This window comes from Oryctolagus cuniculus, chromosome 10 (assembly GCF_964237555.1).
Source record: "Oryctolagus cuniculus chromosome 10, mOryCun1.1, whole genome shotgun sequence".
Lineage (NCBI taxonomy): Eukaryota > Metazoa > Chordata > Mammalia > Lagomorpha > Leporidae > Oryctolagus > Oryctolagus cuniculus.
Genome location: NC_091441.1, coordinates 84173833 through 84191373, shown reverse-complemented (window position 1 = coordinate 84191373; position 17541 = coordinate 84173833). Strand labels below are relative to the sequence as shown.

At 44.8% G+C, this 17541-nt stretch overlaps 1 protein-coding gene across 36 annotated transcripts in view; it reads right to left on the bottom strand.

Moving 5' to 3' along the window:
* MAGI1 (membrane associated guanylate kinase, WW and PDZ domain containing 1) overlaps positions 1–17541 on the bottom strand; it is a 685324-nt gene that overhangs the window by 37991 nt on the left and 629792 nt on the right. For all 36 annotated transcript variants that reach the window (XM_008260889.4, XM_008260891.4, XM_008260892.4 and 33 more), the window contains one exon: positions 6873–6904. In XM_008260889.4, the coding sequence (XP_008259111.3) occupies positions 6873–6904 (32 nt within the window). The remainder of the gene's footprint in view (positions 1–6872; positions 6905–17541) is intronic.

Genomic DNA, 17541 nt, shown 5'->3' with positions numbered 1-17541 from the left:
ATACAATGGATACGTAAGACAGAGAAACAATGAGCTCTTGAGTCTTTATCTAACTGTGTGCATATGTATGTCTGTAGAAGTATCCATAATACTTTGAGAACATATTCCAGTGTCCTTTAGAGAAGTAGTAACAAGAAATCTTTGGGTATACATGTTTGGTATACTGCTTAAGCCACCACATGGGAAGTGATATTCCATATCGCAGCATGGCTGGTTCATGTCCTGGCTCTCTTCTGGTCCAGCCTGGGAAGCAGCAGGTGATGGCTCAAGAATTCAGATGCCTGCCACCTATGTGTGACACCTGAATGGAGTTCTGGGCCCCTAACTTTGGCTTGGTCCAACTCTGGTTGTTGCAGGAATTTTGGGCACAAACCAGCGGATGGAAGTTCTCCCTCTTTGCCTGTTTCTCTACCTTTGAAGTAAAGTAGAAGTAAATACATGCATACAGCCTTAGGAAGAACATTCCATTAATGGCCATAGCTAAGTCCCCAGGACAAAAATGAACTGGGGCTGTTTGAGGAACTGAAAGGCTATTGTGGCATAACAAGGAGATGTAGCAGCCTGAGATGAACTTGGAGGCCAAATAATGCAAAAGACTTGGGGGCTACTATAAAGAGTCTCTGTTTCATTCTTAGCTCAAGAAGGGGAATTCATTCATGAATTCAAAGTATGGATGTGCCAACAGCCAGCATATTTCCAGAAAGTTGGGTCTGGCTACTGGTAGGACATGGATTGACAGGGAGAGGAGTGAAATCGGAGAGCCCAGTCAGGAGGCGATTCCTTCCCTCCACGCAAGGCACCTGGGGTGGCTTATACTGGGGAAGCAGCAGTGATGGAGAGGAACAAATGAGATCAAAGGATATACTGGTGCCAGGTTTAATAGGCAGTGTTGAATTTCTGAATGGGAGAGAGGAGAAGCAGGGAGAAGACGATCTAGAAACAAGGGTATCCACTCCCCAAGTCTCCAGTCTGAGTAACAGTTGGACAGGGCTGCCGTATTTAAGACGGGTATTGCCAATGCTAACAGTTGACACTATGCCTCACTATGCTGATATTCATGGAGCAAGACTTTTTTTTTTTAATTTATTTGACAGATAGAGTTAGTGAGAGAGAGAGACAGAGAGAAAGGTCTTCCTTCCATTGGTTCACTCCTCAAATGGCCGCTACGTCCGGAGCTACGCTGATCCAAAGCCAGGAGCCAGGTGCTTCCTCCTGGTCTCCCATGCAAGTGCAGGGGCCCAAACACTTGGGCCATCCTCCACTGCATTCCCAGGCCACAGCAGAGAGCTGGACTGGAAGAGGAGCAGCTGGAACCAGAACCCGGTGCCCAACTGGGATGCTGGTGCCACAGGTGGAGGATTAACCAAGTGAGCCATGGTGCCGGCCCCAGAGCAAGACTTTTATTTTGGAGTCTGAAATCACAACCTACTAAGAAGGCAGTGTTGGGGGAGAGGGGGCTCTATGTAAAACAAAACAAAACTCCACAAAGGTCCTTGGCCATATATGGGTCCTGAACTTGCATTACAAGACCTTTTAAAATAAAACTACCCACCTCCTTGAAATGAATTATTTCCTTACTATTTACTGTCAGGCCAGGGAAACTGGGAAGATACACTGGTTTTTATAAATGGAAATGGGGAAAAAAATCAACTCATCAGTATTTCACAGAATGATTTAGAAATGGAGGTACTTATACAGTGAACTGAAAATACTTGCTCGGAAGAGCAAATGAATACAGACAGCACTTAGGAGCTTAAATGATGAAAAGAATTCATGTGGCTTAAAAATGACAAATCGATCCATTTTAAAGCAAAATTATTTACAGTTCACTTCTCTGCCAAGACCGAAGGCCACTGCAGCGATTTGCATGGACAACAGGAAAAACTCCAAGTGCGGATGAGGTATGAGGCCAATGTCATTAAAAGGTTGTACAAGAATCTGACACCCAAATCCAAGCCAAAACACAGCACGGCCTAACTGTCTGTCTACTTCTTTTATCACTTATGGGACGATTTCCTCCAAAAAGCCAGGCAAGAGGAGTTAGCGGAGAAGAAAAGGGAATGCATCGATTGGATATGAAAATAACCCTGGTTCACACTGAATGTTTTAAAGGAATCTAAGACAACGGCCAAGTCTGTCTTTTGGAGGGCTCCAAAGGGTTGGGAGCAGGAGCTGCTGTGGGAGGCAGGAGCCAGGGGGCTCACTTAAGTAACCCTGTATCTTTTCCAAGCACTCCTCTCCCTGCTTCTCCTTGGAGACTGGGGAAGCTTTGATGGGATCTATTACTGTGCCGGTTGTCAGATGCCTGGCGTCAATAAAAAGAAAGACAGACTCCAAGATGACTGGGAGAGTCGGAGAATGAGACAGGGTTCATAAACCCGAATGAGTCAGCCAGGGTCATGTCATGTGCACCATTTCTAAGAGGCCTTTGTGTGTCTTCCCCTCACATCTCTTACTGACTGGTTTTCAGAAACTCCTGTTAGCACCTCTGGCAGGGGAAAGGGACAGAGGACCGTGCTGCAGAGACTTGTCACTATGCCTACTCTTTAGTTTGCTAAAAAGAGGTTGCTGAAGGGAGTGCCCTGCCTGCTACTCTGTGGTCTCTCTATGAGAATTTGTGCAAGAAGATTTTTAGTAACTGAAGAAACTGTGTCTCCTCACTGAAACGGTGCACTTTCTTTTATCTGACAACAGCAGCAACCAAAGAATATGCTTCCCTTCCTGTGCTGCCTGGGCAGCTGGGGAGCTCCAAAGAATTCCATACTCCATCATGGCATTGAACTCAATCTTGGGTCTGGATTTTGTAGGACTACTTCACTGAGGTTGTTGTAATTAGCAGCTGACTGATTCTTCGTTATGTGTGTACTTGGTTCCATATTATATTTCCGCTCTATTTACTTTGGAAACTCCATGCTCAACAGACTTTCATCTCCATAAGGTAAGGGTCTCTAGGGATTTGCCTGCAGATGGGGTTATTGGTTCTCTCTTTCCAGTTCCAAGAAGGCAGGAATGTTTTCTGTTTTAGCTCTTGCTGAATACTGGAACCGGTCTGACACAGAAGATACTCCATAAATACTTGTTGATAAAATGAATCCATAAGAAGTTCTGGTAATTTGAATTCTATTTCTAAAAGGAGACATCAATAAACCATCTGTTTGCAAGCTGAAAGAAGGGAGGCGTTGGGGCTGGCATTGTGGCATAACGGGTAAAGCCACCGCCTGCGACACTGGCATCCCATATGGGTGCTGGTTCATGTCCCAGCTGCTACACTTCCAATCCAGCTCCCTCCCAACGGCCTGGGAAGGCAGCAGAAATTTATGCAACTGCTTTGTCTATTGCCACCCAAGTGAGAGATCCAGATGAAGCTCCTGGCTCCAGGCTTCAGCATGGCTCAGCCCTGGCCATTGCAGCCACTTGGGGAGTAGACCAGTGGATGGAAGATCTGTATGTATGTGTGTGTGTGTGTGTGTGTGTGTGTGTGTCTTACCCTCTTTTTTAACTCTTTCAAATAAAGAAAGAAATCTTAAGAGGAAGAAGAGAAGTGATATGACCCTTTTACTTATTGAAGTATTTCCAGTGCCTTGCTCTGAACTTAATACTTAAAGGTTCTCAGTATTAGTTTACTAAATAAATGAATGAATGGGTAAGTAAATGACAGATGAGTGTAAAGAATGGACAAATGAACAGATGATGCGTGGACAGACGAATAGATGAGCAGACAGACAAAAGGGAGAAAGTAAAAGAGGAGTCAGAAAATGACCAGCGTTGTGGCACCGTGGGTTAACCAACCACATGCTGGCATCTCCTATCAGAGCACTGATTTGAGTCCTGGCTGCTCCACTTCTAATCTAGCTCCCTGTTTATGTGTCTGGGGAAGTAGCAGATGATGGCCCACATGCTTGGGCCTCTGCCAAGTAGATGGCAGATCTGGATGGAGTTCTGTGCACCTGGCTTTGGCTGGACCAGGCCTGGCCACTGACAGCATATGGGGAGTGAACCAGCAGATGGAAGCTCTCTTTCCTCCACCCACTCCCCTGTCACTTTACCTTTCAAAGTATTTTTTAATGAATAAATATATTAATAGATGTTGATTTTAAAATTTATGGTTTGGTGTGATGTTCCGAGTTTTAAATCCTCACTCACTAGGTCTTAGAGTAACTTGGACTGAAAGTCTCAGTTAAACAAGTTTCTAGTCTGGCTGATTAAGCTGGGCAACAGAATCAGTTTTCCAGAGAGGTCTAAAACGTGACACCAAATATGTCTTATTTTTGTCTCTGCCATTTGGCAGGAAAATGTCCAATGGGATGGAAGCCCAGGTATTGAATTAATAAAATTTTATTAAGACACTGTCATGGTCTCTAGTGAGTATATAAACCATAAATTCAACATTTAAACTCAATCTAGTAGGCGAAATTGCTTATTAAGAGTAAGCTATAGGGACCACCCTGGAGGGAAATAAGATAAAAAAAGGTAAGTCCTTCGTTTCCAATAAAAACCCAATGACTGAATTATTGGGGGGAGGGGGCGGGGAACAGGAATGAGGGCAAAGAGGAGCGGTCAGTCACAGGAGCAAGGCGACAATCGCAGGAGCTTCTAAGCAGAAAACAGCATGGCTCGGGGTTAAGACACTAAATTCACGGAGCTGTGAGCAGATCTAACCCAGCACAACCCGTGGTGTCTCATCAGACAGCCTCTCCAAGGGACCCTGTCTGCGGTTAACTGAAAGGTTTTCTGGTTCCAGGACATCCCGCTTCCTCGTGGATTCCCTGACCCCCACCAGAAACATCTCATCATCATCTGCGTCTCTGGCAGGACACGATCCCAGTGCAAACTGGCAAAGCTTTCCATCCACCTGTACAGAGCCCCCACTGGTCACAGATGTTAGCAACGCTCCTCTGCCAACAGCAGACCTTGGCAGATGCCCCCCACGTTTTGTACGGCAGCTGCTAGAGCGTGCCAGTAATGGCGTGAAAACCATCATCCCTGTCCTGGCACAGAAATCGAGGAAGGACGAGCCTCCAGCTGGGGGCTTGTTCTCTGCTAACCCAGCAACACACCACTCTCTTAGCTTGTGGTAATTAAGAGCCAGCAGACTGTGGGCAAAGCAGTTAAGAGAGCTTTTTTTTCCCCTAGGAATGCAGCCCAAGTAATTGGCTTGCTGCTTGCTAATGGCAAGGCTTCTACAAAAATAAATTGTCATAGGGAATTCTCTTAACCGACTTGCTGAAGGCAGGCTGTATACCTGTTTGATACACCTTTTGAGTTCACCAAATAATTTCCAAACACTTTGGGGAGGAAAAGATGTAAATGAACTACAGAAATCCTTTTTTGGCACTGCAAGTGCAAATGGGATGCAACACAGGAAAGAACACCTTGCTACCTGATGTCACCTTACCTGTGCAAAACTGCTATGCTCCCCACAGTAGGTTCCTTGCCAAGACTCCATCCATCAGCCAAGCAGGGCTGGGGTGGGGGTGGAGGAGGGAAAAAAGGTGGCTCATGCTAACTTAAGCTCATGAGCTGCACCTGCCAGATCTGCGTCTATTTGTCTGAAGGCTGAATGGGTTTCTGACTATGACCCAGGGCCAGGGAGAAACACATGTGCCCATGCACACACTCGGCCATCTCTGTGGCTCCAGCTTAGGCACCAGCCAGCCCTTTTTTGCCTGGACATTAACACAGACTGACAGGGGCCGCAGCCCTGAAGTCAATGCTTCCAACCAGCACGGCGCTATGCTATCAGAATCACAGCAATTATTGCAGGTTTTTCTCTCGGGAGAACTTGGGAGTGGGGTTTCAGAATGCAGGAAGCTCCCTCTCTCATCTCCTTAATAAACTTCTGTCTCGCGCTGCCAGGCTTGGAGACAGGTGGAAAGAATTCAGCTGCAGCGCTGTAAGCCGCAAAGTTTTAAAGCTTTTCCTTTCCTGGATGCTAGAAAGCTGTAAATTTCCCCTCCCTCCAATCTTCTAAGCCATATGGAAACACCCCCAGCTTTATCCTAATTTTAATGAATTAGGAAGCCCCTTCCACCCAGATCAATTTCATTGGAGCTCCAGATTTTGAGTTTTTCAACAGCATTCTAATTTGTTGTCAGTGCCCCAAGAGCAAAAGCCCATACACCAAGCAAAGCACTATCTCTAAGCTATTAGCTAACATGTCAACTAGGTAATGCATCTTCAGAGAAACCAGATTAGAAAGGACAGCAAAACATTGATTTTTTTTTTTTTTTAAGAATCCTCTACCTGCAGCATAATGCTGCTAAACCTGGAAAAACAACAAAGGACATTTGCACAGCAAGGAAATGTCTTATTCTCAGCGTTGGGCATTGAATGTTGTTGCATGTGAGCATGGACACACATGCAGGGCAGAGCAATTCATCCTCAAACCAATCGGCTTTGTATTTTGTAAATAATTCACCATCCAGGGCATAAGGCAGCTCGGGGAGAGAACGGGCAGCCATGTGAACGGCTGCGAACACCAGTTGAGAGCAAAGCTACTCGGAACAGGTGGAGCTGCCTCTTCCCATCCCTCCAGAGGAGACAATAGCATTTGCATCAAGTTCAAACAGCTAAGAAACTCATCCCGTGAAGGAGAGTTGTGATGCAATGGTACAGAGACGATTCCAAACATGCATTCTGTACCCCGGCTCCGGCAACCTGCCCACAAATCACCACACAGTTAAAGGCAAGCCCAGATACCTTCTATACCAAGCAGATCCCCAGAACTTAATAAAAGGAGACCTGGCCCCTGTCTCTTCCCCAGCCACTCTAAAACCCATTTAATGAAGTGAAGCTGGACCGTGAACCCTCCCACCACCAGCCGGCCAGCCCCCCACCTCCAAACAAGCACCAAGGAACTGACAAGTCCTTACCGACTTTGGGCTCTTCTTGGGGACTGGCAGCCCTGGGGGAAAAAAAGCAACAAGGGAGGGAGGGGGAAAGAAATCATTAGCATAGCAATGTTACCTTTTCCTTAAAGAACCATCCCCAGGTGTTTCATGGCAACCTAGCCATCTGCAGAGTTATGTCAGATTTCTCCCCAGCATCGGAGTTACCAGGCTGTTCATATCGAATCAAAGCAGAGGGAGGAGGAGAGCGAGAGGCAGATCTATCTGCATTAGCTATGCTGACTTGTACTGCAGCAGCCTGGAGGCTGGGGAAAGAAATTCACAGACCTCAGCGGCCTGGGAAATTGAACACTTGGACAGAATCTCAAATGCTCTTCTGGATTAAGAGAGACTTAACTTACAATTAAGTCCGGGATATTTCCTTTCCGCACGATCCACTTGTCACATGAAGTGGACCAATCAGGACAGAGGAAAGGGTATATATTTAGTTTCAAAGGAGTACATGGTTAAAATTAATTTTTTTTCCTTTTTTGTCTTTTCTTTCCTTTTTGCCTCTGCCGTTCAGGAGAGGAAATGCCTTCTTTATTTGGATGAGCTCAATACCAAAACAAAGACAATGCTCTTTTGCCAGCACAGGATAAAATAGGAAGCCAAGTCCATGTTGGTCTAAGATCCCCTCCAGTTCATCAGCACATGTCTCGGTGCCTGTCAATCAAGCACTCAACCTCCTATTCAGCTGGTTGGAAAGTACTGGAGCTTGGGCTAGCCCCTCCAGGGGAAAGGAACCGTGTCATCTGGGAGTGCAAAGGAAAAAAGTCACAGAGCTGTGGGAAAAAAAAAAAAAAATGAGAACAAAGGAGAAAGAGAAAGACAGAAGGTTGAGCCCCAAAGTCTGTGCCCAAGCCTTGTCCTTAGTGGGAGGGGCCAGTGATTGTCTCACTTTTAGGAAAGTCAGTACAAATTTGTGGCAGATTATGGAGAATCTGTCAGCAACAGAGAATGGGGAAGAGTAGCCAAAAAAAAAGGGAAAATGGAGCACAAATGTGTGTTGGGAAAGTCATCACTTGTGCAGGCTGCCACCTCTAGTTGGGGCAGGAGTCACAATGCTCAATGCAGATTCCATCTGCGTAAAGTGCCAGAGAAGAGTGCGCTCCGAGGGTTTTGCACAGGAAATTCCAACCTGTTTTTGAAAGGGATCCCCACACACTGCAATGATTTCAAATCTCTGGGAAGTGACTCGTCAAACCGCGAGCCCTGCCAAGTTCAGCGCAAGTAATAGGAGGCAACAGAAGTGGGTGAGGACAGCAGAAGCCACTCCGAGGAGCACCGTGGATGTGACCATTCCAAGTGAGGCACGACACGAATTACTTAGCCTAAGAGGCATGGTGCGGGGGTGGGGAGAGCGCTATCTGGGCAAGGCTCGTCGCATCAGCAAAATGAGGTCACCACGGTCTGGCACAGTGGCTTTCAGACTTCAGAGCGCATGAGCAACACACAGCAGCTTGTGGAAAATGCAGGTTCCCAGGCCCCTCCCCAAGGAGCCCAGAAGTCTGCAGTCCCAAGAAGTTTTCCTGGGGCTTCCAACACAAGAGGTCTCAGAACCCCATTTAAGGAAGTTACGACGCAGTGGAGGGTGACACTTTCAGGTCAGGCAAACCCAGGCACCCTCGGCAGGTTCCTATAGCGCCCTCTATGCCCAGTCTCCACGGATGAAACAGAAACACCCCGGCTCACCTCACAAGACTGTGAAGGTAATTAAGAGAAAATGTTTCAGAGCCTCGTCCCTGGCACAGGACACTTTCTCCAGGACCTGGCCCTTTCTCTTTCCTTGGCTAATTCATAAAATTGAGAAATCAAGTGGATGTGATTATGTGACTCCAGCTAAGAAACATTTTTCTATAAGCATATTAAAATATAAAAAAGATGGGAGGAGAACTATTTGATCTACAGATAAGGCGAAAAATTCTGATTTGTCTTTCTGCTTGCACATAATTCTTGGGTGCTTTTATTGGTGCAATAATATGATCCATATCAAGTTATATTAATGTGCATCACTGTATTCAAAATTTTATACTACATCTTTAAATTCAAATTGTCACCTAATTCAGACATTCTTTGTTCATTGGAATAAGCAAAACTGCACTGTAGCTGGCTTTTACTGAACTTGACTGTGCTCTCTACAATGTTTTGTAAATAATTTCCATCTAGGTAGGTAGAATCAATGGCAATGGTTTCAATCCCGACCTATAATTGTTTACAAGACCGCACAGTTTTAAGCTCCTGGACTCTTAAGCTCTTCTTATATACAATCAAGAGCACTGTCTGTCCTCTACTCTAGAGTAACACCTGTAGGTATGTTCACAGGTGCATTCACAAGGATGTGCACGACAGCACTGCTGTAGAAAGAAAAAAATAAAAACAACTAGAAGCTCAGATTAACCTAGGAGTTAGTCAACCTAGAAGGCTATCCATGGAGGTTAAAACGAATGATGTATCTCTATGGTCCCAACAAAGATGGCCTCCTAAACACTTCGCTATGTGACGGAATGCTGAAGAATGGCAGGCACATATACACCCAAGCACATGCATGGTTTCTGGCCTTACACCACCGTCCACACCAAATAAGTGACACAGATACTTCAGGGGAGGCACGGAGGGCGGGGACCAGAGGGACTAGTTCAAGGCGGGATGTTAGTCTTATTCCGAATTCCTTTTCAAGAATACTATATCCACAGCTCATTGAGGCAATAAAACATTAATTTAAAAATTCCCACTGTTGAAGATACAAAATCAACCAGTCTGAAAGGTGGTGGGGAGTGGGGTATAGGATAGGGTATGGTCAATAAAAGCCCATTTCCTCATTACAGCGGTCCAGGGAAAGTGTCCCTGTTGCAATGATACCACAGGATGCATTTTATAATAAGAAAATGTTTCTTTAAATTCACAGAGGCATTTGTTCCTCCTTGCTGATTGCCAAAAAGCTGCATTTTAAAAAGCCACACCTTTTCCAGGAGCCCAAAGTGGGTTATGCCCACCAGTTAATATTTAAATAGTCAAAGCCAAAACACTCCACTTGACTGCATTTGAAAAAAGAAAAGAAATTAAGGATTTGTTTTAGGCCCATATGGTCATTAAATCTTAAAATCTAATAAATATGAATGCTGGAAGAAACCTCCTTTGGAAAATTTATAATTTATTTTAGCCAAAATAATTCAGATGAATTGAAAACAGCTGGGAGACCTAATAGGACCCACATGAAAGGTCACTGGTTGGCCGAATTCTCCAAGACCTAGAAATCGTAGGCTGTGCCCCTGGTCCAGTGGGCGTGAACTGCAGGCTGCATGTCCCAGATGGGCTGTCGGAAGCAGCGTTATCCGACACTTCACAGCATGCCAGTGGTTCTCCTAAGGACTAAAGCACAGCATGTGTACCCTGCAGCAGCAGGAAGTCTGTGCTCCTCAGTCTCATCCCGTAGTACACGGGAGGCAGACAGGCAAAACCCACACCTGTCTTAATGGGCTCATTTGGTCCACTCAGGGTAACCAAGGGGAGCTTTCCAAAGATGGAGGAGAGCGAGCTTGAGGACGGTACTATCTGCTCCTTGAGCAGAGAAGACAGCAATTGCTACGTCTAAGTGGTCCCAGACAACTTCTACAGGGAAGCTGAAGTCGAAAGCGTGACTCAGTGCAGCCTCTGAAGGCAGAAAACATGGGCCCTGGATTTCTGAAGTCTGCTGTCAAAGAGGCGTCTCACTGAAGAAAGCAAAGGGCAGCCGGCGCCGTGGCTCAATAGGCTAATCCTCCACCTTGCGGCGCCGGCACACCGGGTTCTAGTCCCGGTTGGGGCGCCGGATTCTGTCCCGGTTGCCCCTCTTCCAGGCCAGCTCTCTGCTATGGCCAGGGAGTGCAGTGGAGGATGGCCCAGGTGCTTGGGCCCTGCACCCCATGGGAGACCAGGAAAAGCACCTGGCTCCTGGCTCCTGCCAGGATCAGCGCGGTGCGCCGGCTGCAGCGGCGGCCATTGGAGGGTGAACCAGCGGCAAAGGAAGACCTTTCTCTCTCTGTCTCTCTCTCTCACTGTCCACTCTGCCTGTCAAAAAAAAAAAAAAAAAAAAAAAGAAAGCAAAGGGCAAATTCTCTGCTGATGACTTCGACCTGATGGATTAAGGTGAGGAGGAGGGATCTCTTTTCCTTCAAATACCAAGGCCATGCACTGCCAATAAACATGTTCTCATGTAACTCAAGGGCAGAATGTTATTCTTGGTGAAACTGCGTAAAGGTGGAGCACAAGTTATTTATAGGAAAGGAGTAGGAACATAACAGAATACACATGCAATTGGAACACAAAAGACTAAAGGGTTATATACTAAAAGTGTATTTTCTCTGCCTCATCAGTGGCTTTATTACCCATTGTAACATCTTCTACAAGAAAAGCTTTATTTAGTTACAAACAGATACATAAACACACAGATACCACAATAAACAAAAATCTATGCTACCTTTGTAAGTAATACAATTGCAGCAAACTGCACTTCTAAGCCTCTAGAGCCATCACCCACCTCTATATCCTCTATCAGTTCTTTCTTTTCCCTGAAAGGAATGCATACACGCTTACACGATTTTAAAGCACCCTGTTTCGACTCATCCTGGTGTCTGTCCTACTCCGTGAACCATGAAGCAGGTTAGCCCCGCTGAGTTATCAGGGAAGCCAAACAGAAATCAAGCACTGTGGGCCCTGCACCCCATGGGAGACCAGGAAAAGCACCTGGCTCCTGGCTCCTGCCATCGGATCAGCGTGGTGCGCCGGCCGCAGCGCGCCACCCACGACGGCCATTGGAGGGTGAACCAACGGCAAAAGGAAGACCTTTCTCTCTGTCTCTCTCTCTCTCACTGTCCACTCTGCCTGTCAAAAAAAAAAAAAAAAAAAAAAAAAAATCAAGCACTGCCAGGGGCCATCGTGTGGCACTTCCTGAGACGCTGGCATCCCATACAGTGTCCAAGTCCCGGCTGCTCCACTTCTGATCCGGCTCCCTGCTAATGTGCCTAGGAAGGCAATGGGACATGATTCAAGTGCTTGAGTCCCTGCCAGTCCCTTGGATGGAGTTCCAGGCTCCTGACTTTGGCCTGGATCAGCCCTGGCTATTGTGGCCATTTAGAGAGTGAACCAGTGGATAGAAGATGGATCTCTCCCTTTCTCCCTTTCTCTCTGTGACTCTGAAAGAAAGAAAAGAAAGAAAACAAAGAAGGGAGGGAGGTAAGGTGGGAGGGAAAAGCAAAGCAAAGCAATGAAACCAAGCACTGCCATTTTGGCACTGAGGTTAATAAAACCTTGGACTTGTTTGGACCTCAATTTCCCCAGGTTTATAGCAAGTCAGAATCCCAAGCAGACTCACTAACTACAAGAAAAATGTGCAAAGAGCTTTTGAGGGGATAACTTTGAAAGCCACTGTGGCATAGAAAGTAGAGCTACAAATAACAAAAATGTACTAGGTCACTGATTTGCATTTTTTTTCATTGTGATATTCATTTCCCTTTTGCACAGGGCTCTAGATTGGAGTATTTTAAGAGATGCATTTTCCTAAGGATTCTAACAAACACTGTGTCACAAATCCATAGGTCATGAAACAAGTGAGATTCTTTAGAGTTTTGCAAGGCAAAATGTGCTGAAAACTGTACTCCCAGGTGAATCAAGTAATACAATGTGCAAGGAGCAGGGGACTACACACACACACACACACACACACACATAATGGATGCTTGGAAGGGAGAGGGAGAGAGAGTTTATATAGATCATCAAAAGCCTGTGAAAAGGGCCATCACTGTGGCATAGAGGGTAAAGCCACTGTGTGCAGTGCGAGCATCCCATATGGGCGCTGGTTTGAGTCCCGGCTATTCCACTTCCAATCCAGCTCTCTGATATGGCCTGGGAAAGTAGCAGAAGATAGCCCAAGTCCTTGGGTCCCTGCACCCACATGGGAGACCCAGAAGAAGCTCCTGGCTTCAGATCAGCCCATCTCTGGCTGTTGCGGCCATTTGGGGAGTGAACCAGTGGATGGAAGATTTCTATCTCTGCCTTTGCCTCTCTGAAACTCTGCCTTTCAGATAAATAAATAAATCTTACCAAAAAAAAAAAAAAAAAAAAAAAAAGGGTGTGGAAAATGGAACTAAAAGATAAGTTTACTTAGAAAAAAAAAAAAAAAAGCCTGTCAAAGTAGAAGACTATGAGAGCTTGCAAAAGGGTTACTCATAGACACTAAGGAAGATATAATACTCCCAAGCATATTTTTATCTGATTCCATCAACCTTCTCTGGTATTCTAAAATCTATCAATGTGTAATCCTTTTTAATAAAAAAAAAGTTTATCAGGGATTAAATTTCTTTTTTTAAGATTTATTTATTTATTTGAGAGGCATATTTACAGAGAGAGGGAGAGACAGAAAGGGAGGTCTTCCATCCTCTGGTTCACTCCCCAGAGGGCTGCAACAGCCAGAGCTAGGCTGGTTCAAAGCCAGGAGCTTCTTCCGGGTACATGCAGGGGCCCAAGCACTTGGGCCATCTACCACTCATTTCCCATTAGCAGAGAGCTGGGCAGGAAGTGGAACAGCCGGGACTCAAACTGGTGCCAAAATGGGATGGTGATGCCGCAGGTGGAGGCTTAAACTACTAGGCCACTGCACCAGCCCCAGTGTGTAATCTTCAACGCAGGACCCCAAGAGTACAGCTGATACTGTCAATTCCACATTTGGAGTTTGCACTAAGGAAAGAATCAAACAGCCTTACACAGACTCATAGGAAAAGATGTTCAACACAGCAATATTCAAAGAAGACAAAAATTAGAAACAATCCAAACTTTGATTACAGAGGACTGAACCAATATACTGCTAGATCAGTAAAGTGAAAAATTATGAATCCATGAAAAAATGAGTACAATAAAGAATACTTAGTCAAGTGGAAAAACAGTAAGCAAGACATAGAAGCTAGGTAAACAAGCAGAAAGAGAATATACACAGTCACTGCTAAAACAGTAGATATGTATTCACATATACATACTCCACATGCAAAGACCAGAAGGAAATGTATTAAAATACAGCTTTTCAACACTGGGATTAATGGGTGATTGACAGCCTTATTTTTAAACTTTCTAGATTTTATGTATAATACAGCTGTCTCTATAAACATCTAAGCATTATTTGACAGTCAATACTGAGTGTGGTGGGACAATGGTATGCACTTACTGGCCTTAGTGTGGTGCTATATTAGAAAATAGAGATTGTTCTACTTCTATCTTGGCTCAATGCCCACTCCAGTACCTTTACTACTAAATTATCAGGTCACGGCCTTGATTGAAAATGGAATAAAAAGCTGACTGAGACTCTCTGAAGCAAAGGTGAACAGAAGCACACATTTTTCCATAGAATTTCAGAAAGTCCGTGAAACCTTGAACAGTGACCCTGAGGTGCTCATTCTATTGGACCCTATGCAATTTAGGTGAAACCATCCTTGTCCATGCACACGTTATGGGGTTGCAAGCAATTTTCAAGGTGATGTTTACTTCACTAAGTTTTAATCTTCAGTGAGGTCAGCAAATATAAAATACTGCGTCTACAAATACAGGAGGCAATGAGAAGATCACGCAGAAAGGGAAAAGTTGCATGGTTTGCTTCTCCTTTCTTGGAAAGATCTAAAGGTCACATCTTTAAAAAATTAGGAGGCAAGAAACTGAGTTAAAGACCACATGGAATGCTAATATTACCAGTAAAAATGATGCTCATGAAACAGTAATGTGTCTGCCAGGTAATGAATTTATTTGTGCATAAGAGTATGCTGATGAATCAAAACAGTAAGATAGGAAGAGAGGTAGAGTATGGGTGGGGAGAATCACTATGTTCCTACAGTTGTACTTATGAAAAGCATGAAGTTTATATTCTTTAAATAAAAGGTTTCTGGGTGGGGGGAGAAAGGGAGGGAGATCACAGAGAAACAGTCAGGGATGCAGGAAAAGAAATGGCAACAGGCTACGACTTCCCCAGCCAACCCGAGTTGATGACAGACTACAAACCAGTGACTGAACAGTGAGCACTGGTGCCTGCATTCCTCCTAAAACCGACCTCTTGCCTTCTTGTATTCTGTCTGTCTTCTTTGTTCAATTCAGAAAATGTAAACCATGAAATAAACTTTTTAAAAGTTGATTTATTTTTATTTATTGTAAAGACAGAGTAACAGAGTGGGGAAGAGAAGGAAAGCTGAAGAGAGAGAGAAGAGAGAAAGAGAGTGAGAGAAAGAGAAAGAGAGAAAGAGAGAGAGATCGAGATCTTCCATTTGCTGTTTCATTTACCAAATGCCTCCAACAGCAGGCACTGGACCAGGCTAAAGTCAGGAAGCAGGAGCACCAGTCAAAACTCACAAGTATATGGCAGAAACTCAAGCACTGGGACTGCCTCCTAGGCACATTAGCAGGAAGCTGGACAGGAAGTGGAGGTGGGACTTGATCCCAGGCACTATGATATGGGATGCAGGCGTCCCAAGCAGCAGTTTAACCTGCTGCGCCACAATGCCCAGCACCAAGGAGATACACCGACACTGACCTCTCCTCACTGATAAAATGCTAAGGACAGTCCAGAAAACAGAAAAAGGAAGGTACAGTCACTTCTAACTTTTCCTACTGAACTTTGGAAGGAAAATAGGGAAAACTTACCCACTCAAGTAATCAGACTGTACAGAGCGCCCCTCTCTGAGCCAGGAGCTGCCTGGAATACAGAACCACAAGGTCCTGCTTCCACAGCGCTCACGTTCTGGGAGCAGGGGGGAATCAACAACGAGGCCAATGATTTCAGAGAGTGAGAACCTCCGGGGTGCAAATGAAGCAGGAGGAAGACTCAGGCCACACCTGGGATGCAGAGCTACTACACGAGGTGCTCAAGCAAATCTGCCTGGAAGATGCACAACCACAGCTTTGTCCTCAATCAGAAGGTTCTATTCATTCATATATCAGAAGGTTCTATTCATTCATATAGGACTTACTGAGGTTTCTGCCCTGGAGCAGCTCATAGCATGTTTTGAAGGAGAACAGCAGCAATGTAAGCATTGTAATGCGGGGCGCTGAGCATGAAGTGCCATGGTCAAAGGAAAAGCACCATGGCTCTTATGAAGACAGAGACAAGAAATTGAACCCAACATAAAGAACGGGGCAGAAGAGACAGGCTGAAATTGAAGGACAACCAGCATTTATTCATCCGGAGGGGGGAAAGGTAGGAATGACATGCAAGGATTGATGACTCAGTGAATAATGATGATGACTCTTAAGTTTTTTTTTTTTTTTTTTTTAAGCTAGATAAGTGTGCCAACATCAACTCAAGGCCAAGCTTAAACCAGAGCACATTCTCACTGAAGGATCTTATAAACACTACATATCACAGAACTGAATCTATAAAACAAAATGAAAGATGATCCTAGCTTGGATACGTTTGATCTCCACCCCCCCTTCTCCCCTGGCCAAATACCATCATCGACCTTGCAGTACAATTTTTCAGCACAAATATTATGCCACCTGCCAAGAACAGGATCATCAGGCCCAAGGTGTCCAAAAAGATGAAGACACTCTTTCCTTTGGGGATCTAATAATGGTCATTATGAAATATTGTGACTGTCATAATTGAGAGGGATGCTTGTACTTCAGATGTCTGGAATGAGCCGTTCCCACCGCCGTGTCAGGTGGCATTTTGTGAAGAAGATGAAGATGGTAGTTGTCAAGGTTTTACAGCGACGGAGAAGTCTGCTTCAATTACACAGTACATATAGCCTAATAAATATGTCCCTAGGAGAAATAAATGGCTTGCACAGCTGGCGGTTGCTAATGGTTTACAGAGCCTTTCAACCTCAAAGTCAAAAGCCTTGGACTGCCACAGGTGAGGAGATACCCAGAGTCATTCACAGCCCAGGCTGCTCCAAGACCTAGGGAAGACAGATGAGCTGTCTTCATGGCATGCTAGAGCAATAGATGGTCACTTCAGAAAAGCTGTCACTGAAATGCACAGATCACTGTACTGCTGTTGATTCCAGAACATGTGATGGATACCCTGAAAGAAAACTTGGTTTCTTTTCTCATTTTGACAGAAAGTGGGTCTTCCAAAACAAGGGTTTTGTGCAAAAACGAGTGTTGAGTGCTTGTCTTTGACATATATTTCTTCCTTGTAACTCCTCTGTGTGTTACACACTAGTACCATCTCTACTCAGCAGATGAAGAAACTGAGACACAGGTGAAGGTTAAATAACACAGGTAAAGTCACACAGTTAGGTAAATGGTTGAGGGGATTTTGTTTAAAGCCAAGCGCCTAGGCTTTCAAATACAAATATTGTATAGTCTCATTCAAAGGGCCCTAAACCATGCAGGAACTTCAAAAAGATAATAAAATGAAATTCAAAGATAATTATTTTATTTCTACATCATTGGCCATTCAAAACTATGCATGCTAACAGTCGAGTAAGAACTCTGATTTGGGGCAATGAAGCAAGTCTTCAAAGCTTTGCAACTAGGAGACAGTTTTACAAGTAGGTAGCACCTTGATCAAGCTTGCAAATGTTCCTTGACACTACATGATAATTTTTTTTTTTAAATTAAAGGTAGAGAAAAGAAGAATTGAGTCATAAGTAGAGTGAGTTATGGTAACTTCCACCAAAAGAGAAAGAGAAAAAAT